Below are 11,033 nucleotides of genomic sequence, written 5' to 3'. Positions count from 1 at the left end.
CTCAGATCCTGTGTAATATAAAAACAGACGCTGACACATCTGCTGCTGTTGTGCACTAACACACTTTCACCGTCTGCTTCACAGTTCCCCTCAAACACTCATTCAGTGACTCATTCATGTTGTCTGTCATGCGCTGACACTAATGGACTGAAGCTCGACCTCAGTCTGCCTAGGTTTTATTTAAGCCCTTACATATAGAATTTGTATCTTATTATATCATCCGCCATTTCTCTTTGTAGTGGTGGATGTAACATGGTACATTTACTCAAGTATAAATTTGAGGTACTTGTACTTTACTTGAGTGTTTCCATTTTATGTAACTTTATTGTTCCACTCCACTACAGAGGCAAATATTGTACTTTTTACTTCACTATATGAGTCTGACAGCTTTAGTTACTTTACAAATTATAATGAAAACCACACATCTCTAAATGTGTTGATTTAGAATTTTTCTAAAGAAGTTTTAAGTGTTGCTTTATTGGTTTTGAAAATTCTCCTACTTCTTAAGCTAAATAAAATATTTTAAAACCTCTTGGATTAGCTGGAAAATGCTTTGTTATAAAGCTGAAAACAGGTCTGATTTTCTAAGCTCATGAAAAGCTGACTTTTTAGAGATATGTGCTTCTTATACGACAGTAATTCTACAAACATATGCTGAGATTATGATGCATTGATGTAGATTAAATAATGAACGATGAACATATATTCATATTGTATGTTTTACCTAATGTACAGTATGTGGGCATTTTATTTTGAAAGTGGTTTAGCCAAGTTGTTGCTAGTTATCTGCTGGAATAAGCTCTGACTCATGCATATTACCTGTTTTGATACATTTATTTTCACCGAACTTATTAGTTTTAAAGTTAAACACACTCATTGTGCACTAGCATCCTGTCTGTGATGTACATTTAATAATAACCACAACAACAAATGTGCTGCTCTATTTAAACAAAGCCCCCTGGAAAGACTGTGGAAACTTTACTTAAATTTAAATTTTAATTATGTCTTTACCTGAGGAGCGGCGTACGAGCACATCTGTCTTGTCTAATACCTGTGACAGGCACAATTCCTTACCTATAAGTGGTGTGGAAAAAAACAACAACATCCGATTAGTGTGAGTCAGACACATGGATTGTCACACATCATTCTTCATTTTTATCATGTCATATCATGTCATGTCTGCTGAATGAGTTACCAGGATGTTATGTATAGGACATTGTGTCTCTGCGCATAATGTATTCACATCTATGTAAACAAAAATACGATCAAAGAAAAATAGAGGATTAAACTCGAGAGTATAATAGATTCACCTTCACCCGAGTTGAGATGGTGCAGAGCAAGATGATAAAGATGAAAACCTGCAATAACTGAATAACCACAACTTTCACTCACTGTAAGAGACGAGAACCTTATCTACAATGTGGAGCTACTCTGCAGCTATAAGCCAAAACAGGCCCAGTTTGGCTCAGTTTTTGTAAGTGAAATATAAGCTAGTAACAATAGTTTTTTGTCACAAAGGGATTAGGCATCTGGTTATGAACATACATTCACTGGTCTGCTAGTGAATATAATGTGAGTGAGCATTGTGTCATTGCCATTAGGCAAACTTTGCCATGCTGTCTCATGAGCATCTGTGACAAGAGCTCCCGCTGAGGGCATAGTGCCAACTGTGTTCCCTGAGGACAGGGACTGCACTAAAGATCGTTTTGGTCGCCTTAATCACAAACTAATCTTCCACTTCAACATTGTAATGGAAACATAGAAAAACAGGTGGATACATTTTTTAATAAATTACAAGCCTGATATGCAAACGCTGCTCTGTTACTCAGTCTTATTTTAAGCAAATTCATCTTTTACTGCACAAGAAACACATTATTATTTTATCTCATTTTAAAACAGATGTTGTTCAAGCAAGTACGTCTGAATATGGCATGACAACACTATAACATTAATATTTAATGCTAAAGTTAACAGATTTCAAATTCTACATGTTGGGACTGTATTTGATACAAATATAATATATGTCAATGATCTGTTATGGACCTTTTATTGTTGCTATAGCTATTGCTATTATTATTGTATTGCTGATGTCTGTTTATCAAATGGTTTTATAGACTTATGCTTTAAGGTAAGGAAGACTCCTTACCTTACTTTTTTTGTTTGTTTGTTTTTTAGTTTTTTTTAGATCAAACGATTATGTGTAAACCCACAGAGAATCTTCACCCAGTGTTTTAGTGTCTTTCAGATGTTTGTTTTGGTTTTTTTATAGCCTTCAGCTTTACTGTTCTGGTGCAGTCTCATGAAACCCTTTTCGAACCACTTCAGGCAGTTATTGTCTAGTTCTGATAAACCTATTACACTCCACCTGCTCAGCAACAAATAGCAGATTGAGAAAGTTACTGGAGTGCTGGTGAAAATACTGGAGCATTTAGCAGCAACAGAGCCAGATATTTTTCAGTAAAAAAAAAAAAAAAAGTGATGCTTTAATGGAAAGTTTTGTTTGTAGCATGATTAAATGTGTGAATAACACGACATCTTCATTGTAGAAAGAATGAAACTTCTCCTTTGTGGTTTTTGCATGGAACTAAGACTGAGCCAAAACCTGCTGTTTCAGTGAACATAGCGTGTCCCTTTGTAGAATATCAAAAGGCATCTCTGATCCTCTGATCATGACCTATTCCTTTTCTTTTAGAAGACAGAAAGCTTTTTGTGGGCATGCTCAACAAGCAACAGTCAGAAGATGACGTGCGGCGCCTTTTCGAGTCCTTCGGCAGCATCGAGGAGTGCACCATCCTCAGAGGTCCCGACGGAAACAGCAAAGGTGAGTTTATAGCTGTTTATGACTTTGAGCCAGCAGACTTTTTCACAGGCTACTGCACAGAAATGATTTGGCCTTTCAAAGTTGGTGACTTTGCAAAGTTCTCCTTAAACACTCCATGTTGAGTGATGTCAAAGCGGGCTATTTTCCAATCATCGGAGGAGTGGTTACATAAGAATACTGTAGATTCTGTAAATTTCAACAGTAAATGCCATCAGAAAACTTTGCCCACAGGGATGAGAGATATAAACCACCAACTCTTTACAGATGAACCCCATTAACCTTATGAGTCAACCTACAAGGCTCTGATGAGGAGAAAAAAAAACATAAGTCAACCACCTTATTAACCATCAGGCTTCATGTCATGCCAGAAAAATGTCCTTTCAAAATGTTGTCAGAGTGCTACACAAGTTCACTGCATGAAGTTCATCAGTGGGCTTAGCAGCCAATCAATGAGGCCCGATGATAACTAAGCCTAATGATTACAGTGGGCTTGATCATTCTGATTCCTCCGTGAAGCTCCATTAACAAGGCCTCATCAGCCAGCTTACTCGGCTAAGTGGGCTTTAGCTCAATAATTACTGGGAACTTGATCATTCAAATTCATCAACAGGGCTTGTCAATAGTAAGCGACACCAGAATGCTGTGGCATTTTAAGCCCCATCAGAGGATCCCAAAGTTGTTAATGGTGTCAGAGAGGCATGTTTAGCCTGCTTATTGAGTGTCGATCAACACTGATGCAACCCTGCTCGGCAAAGAGGGACTTTGTTTATTCAGTGTTTGTTGCTGTAATGCTGCAGAGAACCTATCCTGGGTGGAAGAACATAGGAAACTTATACTGTGATTCTGTATGATATACTTTTCAGCAAACTTTCCTCTTTTTTTTCCTTTCTCTCTCTCTCTCCTTCTCTTTTTAGGCTGTGCATTTGTAAAATACTCCTCTCATGCTGAAGCTCAGGCAGCCATCAGTGCACTACACGGCAGCCAGACAATGCCTGTGAGTACACCATAACTGTGTGAGCGTGTAGATTTATGTGAGAGAGGTGAGTCACATAGAGAGATGAGTCACCTAGCACTTAATTACCTTCTTAAAGTAAAGTTAAGTTATACGTTATTAATCCCAGCAAGGAAATTTTGTCCTTTGCATATGACCCTTCCTAACTATTTCAGAGCAATGGGCACCAACTACAGTTCTAAGGCAAATGCTTTGGCACGATACATATAAGAGAGGATCTATGCATGTGTGTGCAAATGTGGATACAAGCAGATGTCACGTGTCTATCAGTACACACTAACATGTACTGCCTGGTGCGTGTGTGCGTGTATGTGTGTGGGTGGATGGGTGGGTGCACAGGGTGCCTCATCCAGTCTGGTGGTAAAGTTCGCCGACACGGATAAGGAGCGCACCATCCGCCGCATGCAGCAGATGGCTGGTCAGATGGGCATCTTCAACCCTATGGCCCTGCAGTTTGGAGCCTACGGAGCCTACGCTCAGGCAAGACGCCCCGCAAAGCATCTGTTTTATCTACACTCATTCGTTCCATGAACCACAGAGATTAAATGCTCAAGCCTAACTCACTCATGAATCTGGAGTAGCAAAAAAAATGAACTTCCTTTAGTTTTGGATTTGTGTATCTCCCTCTGATATGACGTAATAGCCTCCATTTCCTGTCTTTATGCTGTACCCTCTCCTTCCTTTTTTTCCTTCTTTCTTAACTCAGCAACCTCTAAATCTCTGTCCTCTTGCCTTTCATTATTCTTCACCCTCCTTTCAATCCCCTCTCCTCCACTGTGCAGGTGCAGCAGCAGGCGGCATTAATGGCATCTGTAGGCCAGGGAGGCTACCTCAGTCCAATGGCAGCCTTTGCTGCTGCCCAGATGCAACACATGGCGACCATCAATGGCCTCCCAGGAGCACCGCTGACCCCCACGTCAGGTAACACTGGTGAAAGACCAAAGGTTAAAAGACCATACTGGATTTTTATGTATTTCTGTGTGACACCTGTTCCACTGTACAAATACAGTTTAATTTTCATAATGTGCATCTGCATCAGACATCAGTCCCTGAAGAAAAGCTTTCTTTTACTTGGAAGAATTGTAATATGTAAAGAATAAAAAGCAGTGTGTTTCTTTAAGGTCTTGCTGTAGCATTGCAGTGGAAAAATACAGTAGAGAGGAACAAAGAGTCGTGGATTAAATGGGCAGAATCTATACTGTAAATGTTTCTAGATGCATTGAAGGGGTGCAAATGAACAAAATGCATTGTGGCATGACATCCAATCATCTGTGACAAATACATAATTGATACCAATAGCTGGTACCACACAGTATTCTCATACAGTATGTCTAAGATTGGCATCTAATGGCTGTTGTGTCACAGTAAGGGCCATACAGGGAGAAGAAATCAGCCCTGACATTTAGTGTCTTCACCGGACCACTGGACCGGCCCCTCTGACATTTCCAAAAGTTACTAGGTGGCCAGTCAAAGTAAAACTTCTCTCTAATGTCTTAGAAAAAGTACAGTGGAGAGCTTACTATTTCTCTCTGCCTTTTCCCATCTGCCCCGTGGCTGCAGGTGGCAGTACTCCTCCAGGCATCAGCGCCCCCACAGTGACCAGCATCCCCTCCCCCATTAGTGTAAATGGTTTTACTGGCATGCCACCCCCCCAGGCAAATGGGCAGCCCCCTGCAGAGGCTGTTTTCACCAACGGCATACACCATTACCCTGGTAAGTCTGATAAATTCAGGGGCACGTATGCAAACATGAAAGAATTTTCAGAAACAAGGAAAAAATATATTTTTTGAAAAGATGCAGTATGATAAATACCCTGTTTGTTATGCAAAACTGTGATTTTTGTGAAAATGAAGCTTGAATCCCTATGGACACACACTGATTGTAACAGGAAAGTGTGCATGCTGCTGGCTTACAGGCGTGAATAGCCTAGAAGCATGTTCAGGAGGCCGAGGCCAGACGAACGTAGCCCACAGTCAGTGAGCATGTCGAGGAGATGAGTGTTTGGCAAAGGTGCTTATGGGCTGCTGGAGCCTAAGTATGCGCTTGTGTCATGAGCCGTGGCTAGTACCTCATTGGTGCTGTTTGTGAAGGGGCGGAAGAAAAATCTCTCCTTTTTTTTTTTTTACACTCTTGTCTCCCCAGTGTTGCAGGAGGTGGTTTTTAGGGAGGACTCGGAGAAAAACGGCTTGGGCGTGGCTCCGCGAAGTTGTTTTGGGGTTCAGGGTGGCTGCTTCCTCTCCTCTCTCTCTGAAGGTAGCGCTTCCCCTCCTCCTCTTCCTACTCCTCTATCCTTCCTCCCCCTTTTCCCCCAGCCTCTCACCCCACTTATCTATAGGCTCAAACAAGGGTCAAAAAGATTTTGAGCTTGTGAGATATTATTAAGAAATATGTTCAAAGCCAGTGGTTCTGTCTGTATAAACTTGCACAAGAAATTCAAGTTTGTGAATGTGTAGAAAAGATTTGTAGTCGTAAGAAAAAAAAGTTTAGATTCAAAGCAGAAAACTGTGCCAAACTCCACACACTCGCACAGTGCGACATTGAAGTTAGACATGCCCATTAAAGTTACAAGTACAAACTTTAGCCCTGATTTTACATCCAAAAGTCCTGTGAGTGCAGATTTTCTCATACAGTTTGGAGTCTGATGTTGACAGAGGCTATTTGTTTTTCCTACAGCCTTCGTGTAACCTCACCTTTTATATAATTTGCCCACAAATTTTATTCTACAACCTCAGAGCACAAAGGTATAATTTCCACAGGGGATCGGGGATGCCACCTTCACTTTTATAGTTTTAGGTTGATTTTACTGTCCAGCTGCCAAAAATCTGGATGTGGGAAGTTCTGAGCTGATAAAAATGTGGATATATCCATCTGAGCCGCCCTCAGTTATTACTGTGCCCTGCAAGAAACTAGTTCCGCTGTATACACATTGCCCTGTCTTATTGCTGAAGGTTGTCAGTGCTATATAACCTGAAAGGAGTGCTTTTTAATCTACAGTTAAGACAAGACAGTATGCAAGTACAACATTATCTAACATAAAGTACGAGGTAAAGGAAACAAAGGATTTTAAGTAGGTTTAATGCATTCTTTTTTTTTTTCTTTTACTATCATTAGAAAGCATAATTTTTATTTATTTGCTTATTTATTTTACCTCATTGTGTCTTTCTGAAACCAAATCTACACCCTTGTCGATACATTCACAAACTCTCAATCTCTAATGCAAAACTTTGTCACAGGTTTATAGGGTGATAGACAATCACAGTCTTTAGAATCATTTCTGAACATGACTTCACGAGCTTTAAAATTTTACAGACACTTTCCTTGAGCCCATACTTCTCCTTTCTTGGCTGTCTGAACCGTTTTTCAGTGTTGCTGTTAGTCCACGGTGTGTTGAGTATTTTGTTTGGTTTCTGGTGACAGTGGGGTTTTTTGGTGTGTGTGTGTGTGTGTGTGTTTTTCTCAGTGGTGTACTAAATGTGCATGTACTCTGTGTACAGATGGGCAGTTATAAAGTGTGGCGCAGCATCTGTGGTAGTTAACCAGTGTGTTTAGCCTACAGGGAGAAATTTTCATCTTTCATTTTTAAATAATTAACTTAATCTCCTACATGTGAAGTGAAAGAAACAGGTGCATCCAGTGTTGTGAGTGTGTATCGTACTTGTATTGTTTTTCATGTTTATCAGCAGTAGATTGTCAGAGAATGAAATTTATTTCTTCTTAATAGGGTTTGTTTATAATAGGTACATGTTTTTTTTTCCTTTGGTGTGGTGACAATGGAGCCATGTGTTGTGGTTTTTTTTGTTGTTTGTTTGTTTTGTTTCAACTGTGGTTTTACTTTTTTGCTAGTTTTGAAATGCTTTGGGAGGAACTTTAATTAAAAAGCCGAGCAAACGAGAGGTTGAGTCGGTTCCTCACACACTGGAAGCGGAGCGAGTTGGCGCCGCGCTGTTTGACTCTCTAACCTCTCTGCTTTTTTTCTCCTGTCTGTTCTTCTGTCCATCGCCTCATCTTCCATCCCTCATCCCTCGCACCTTTGTTATACATGACTCTCTCCTTCCTCCGTGCCCTCTCCCACATCTACATTTTTCATCATCTCTCCTTGCCTCTTCTCTCTCCCCCTACTCACACCTCCATCCATCCGTTCTCCCCTCCACCACCTCCTCCTTCTCCTCCTCTTCCTTCTTCGTCTTTTCGTCTTCTCCTCCTCTCCATGTCTCTGTTGGAGCAGCTCAAAGTCCCACTGCGGCTGATCCTCTCCAGCAGGCTTACACAGGAGTCCAGCAGTATGCAGGTCTGTCTGTCCCTCTCACAGCAGCACTGATCGGTGTGTGCATTTACGTGAGGAAGTGTGTGTGTGTGTGTGTGTGTGTGTGTGTGTGTGTGAGAGAGAGAGAGAGAGAGAGAGAGAAGATGGGGACAACAGAGAGAAATGAAAAGGGGGAAGATAAAGATTTGCCTTTGTTTGAATTTGAATTTTGATCATGTAACATTAAGTCTTTCAGTCTCACTACATCAATTTATTCTCTCTGCTGTGTTCAGTGTGTGTGTGTGTGTGTGTGTGTGTGTGTGTGTGTGCGTAACATGTAGACTCTATTGTCTGTTATCTGATCGATTGCCTGCTGTGGCCCTGCATATATCACATTGTTCGTATGTATCTGAGCGTGTGTGTGTGTGTGTCTGCGTGTGTGTAGTCATGACTGTTATCTGATCCGCGCTGTGTGTGTGTGTATGTGTCTCAGCAGCCTACCCCGCTGCATACGGTCAGATCAGCCAAGCCTTCCCCCACCCTCCACCCATCATTCCACAGCAGCAACGAGAAGGTAACACACACACACACACACACAGTGCACCATTCACTTCTAAATATTCATATATGCTACAAACATTTACTTCTTCTCTATTCATTTTTCATGTAGTCATGGAATAAACAGGCCCGTTTAAAAATATCTATAACCATTCACACTTCTCACTTTGTTTCCAGGCATGAATCACCTCTCGCCAGCACGATCTATCAAGAGCAAAATATTCAGCGTAGTAACACAAAAAATATTATATACCTCTACAATTATTAGAGAAGACTAAAAAGCCTGAATTCTTATTCTATTTTTCATCTTCTTAAAAACAGTCCAATTCAGCAAAGAAAAAAAATATTTAGAGGTTATAATTCTGATGTAGTGGATATCCTGGCTTGCTGTAGGGTAACAAACTTCACTAACACCACAGAGTGCTCCAAACTGGGCTGTAAACCAACTTATGAACTCACTGACCTCCAGGCTTGGGACACCCATGCTTGGGACCGTACTGCCCTCTTGTGGAAAATAAACAAAACAATGCAAATCATTTAACAGCTGTGGCATCCCAGGGGTTACCGTTTAAGCATTTAGTCATTTGATTAGTGATACCTGAAAGCTGTGAATACTAAATCTGAGTTTTCCATTAAAGCTGAAACTGTCAAACAAAGTTACTGTCCACTAAAGACTACCTGTTGGTACAAAGTGCTCTGAACTTTTTCTTTGCACCCCTGACACTAAGCGTGATTTCACTTGGAATAATATAGTATAGTATAGTTTATTATTATTACTATCATGGGGAAAATTAACCAAGATAATCACAACGCAAACACAAGTCAGTGTACAAGGTATTTAAAAAAAAAAAACTGAGAACTTTCAAATGTTAATGTTCTTCTTTAATATTAATTTCAAAAATTAACTCTCAAAAACTTAGCTCATGTTTGGCCTGACTCAGAAATTGCAGATGCTTTTGTGAGTCCGACAGGGTTGTTGTGTGCTCGTGCATGGTTTGTAAGTGAGGTGCTTCTTTTGATGTGTGAAACGGGAGAGGAAATGATCTCATGTTGCAAATCTGAGCTTGAGTTGCAAATTTTATGAAAAACGGTTCCTGTCTTGTTTCATGCAACCCACAGTCCAAACCCCAAACAGAGATTATCAACAACACATAAAACAAAGAAAAGCAGAAAATCTCACAAGCAAAAAGCTGAGGAATCTTTGGCCTTTTTGTTTGAAAGCTGATTTAAACAATAAATCAATTATGAAACAGCTGCAGATTCATTTTCTATTAATCAGTGAATTGACTAATTGTTTCAGCTCTAGTGTGAGTTGCATAAATGTTTGAATGTTGCTGAATCTGCATTGGTCCATGGTGCATGGAAGTATATAACATCACATTTTTCCAACTACTTAAAATCAGTGAGAAGAACACAGTCGCTTTCTAACCTCTTCATTTTTTGGCTCTCTGCCTTCAACATGTTCTTGTATTGCTATGATTTAGCATTTCTCTTTCTCCTCCTGCCGTGGCCAACATTTTACACTTCCCTTTCTCCTTGTCTCTTTTTCTCTGACCTTTACCCTTTATCTCTTTTTTTCTCCCCATCTTCTCTCCCTCTCCCTCTCTCTCTCTCTGTTTCTGTGTGCAGGACCAGAGGGTTGCAACCTGTTCATCTACCACCTCCCTCAGGAGTTTGGGGATGGAGAGCTGATGCAGATGTTCCTGCCTTTCGGTAATGTCATCTCCTCCAAAGTGTTTGTGGATCGGGCGACAAACCAAAGTAAATGCTTTGGTGGGTAAAAATGAACAAAACCAAAAGATTATTGGTTATTTATTCTGATTATTCTTTTTTACTAATCACCTTCTTTACTGCAGTCAACACCCCCTTCCTAACCTCTCAACACCCCTCCCTTTAAAAAAAATGGTGCAAAAGCTGGTTGTTACTAAAAAGAAGGAATGGAGAATGAGTGTGTCTGGATTTCTCTATTAATCATTAAAGCTGTTTTCTTTTGAAGCTCTGAATAATTTCTTATTTTGATAAATATTTCAGTGACATACAGTGCATTCAGAAAGTATTCACTTTTTTCACACTTTGTTATGTTGCAGCCTTATGCTAAAATCATTTAAATTCATTTTGTCCTTCCTCAATCTACATTCAATACCAAATAATGACAATTTTTTGCAAGTGTGTTAAAATGGAAAACTGAAATATCCACAGTACTTAGTTGAAGCACCTTTGGCAGTCTACAGTCTTCCTGTGTATGACAACGCAAGCTTTGCACATCTGGATTTGGAGATTTCTCTATTCTTCCATGCAGATTCTCTCAAGCTCTATCAGGTTGGACGGGGGCTGTCGGTGGGCAGCCACTTTCCGGTCTTGCCGGAGATGTTTGATTGGGTTCAAGTCAGGGTTCTCAA

General features: G+C 40.3%; 1 protein-coding gene across 2 annotated transcripts in view; it reads left to right on the top strand.

Annotated features, from left to right (window-relative positions):
- celf4 (CUGBP, Elav-like family member 4) overlaps positions 1 to 11,033 on the top strand; it is an 85,235-nt gene that overhangs the window by 68,078 nt on the left and 6,124 nt on the right. The window contains exons 4-12 of one of the 2 annotated variants that reach the window (XM_071493257.1): positions 2,693 to 2,821; positions 3,736 to 3,815; positions 4,173 to 4,313; positions 4,616 to 4,754; positions 5,394 to 5,546; positions 5,976 to 6,086; positions 8,059 to 8,121; positions 8,570 to 8,650; positions 10,264 to 10,407. In XM_071493257.1, the coding sequence (XP_071349358.1) occupies positions 2,693 to 2,821; positions 3,736 to 3,815; positions 4,173 to 4,313; positions 4,616 to 4,754; positions 5,394 to 5,546; positions 5,976 to 6,086; positions 8,059 to 8,121; positions 8,570 to 8,650; positions 10,264 to 10,407 (1,041 nt within the window). The remainder of the gene's footprint in view (positions 1 to 2,692; positions 2,822 to 3,735; positions 3,816 to 4,172; positions 4,314 to 4,615; positions 4,755 to 5,393; positions 5,547 to 5,975; positions 6,087 to 8,058; positions 8,122 to 8,569; positions 8,651 to 10,263; positions 10,408 to 11,033) is intronic. The other variant, XM_071493258.1, reaches the window with a different exon arrangement.

Source organism: Trachinotus anak, unplaced genomic scaffold (assembly GCF_046630095.1).
Source record: "Trachinotus anak isolate AG129_WGS33_773 ecotype Australia unplaced genomic scaffold, CSIRO_AGI_Tana_v1 ptg000013l, whole genome shotgun sequence".
Lineage (NCBI taxonomy): Eukaryota > Metazoa > Chordata > Actinopteri > Carangiformes > Carangidae > Trachinotus > Trachinotus anak.
This window is presented reverse-complemented; position numbering and strand designations above follow the sequence as displayed.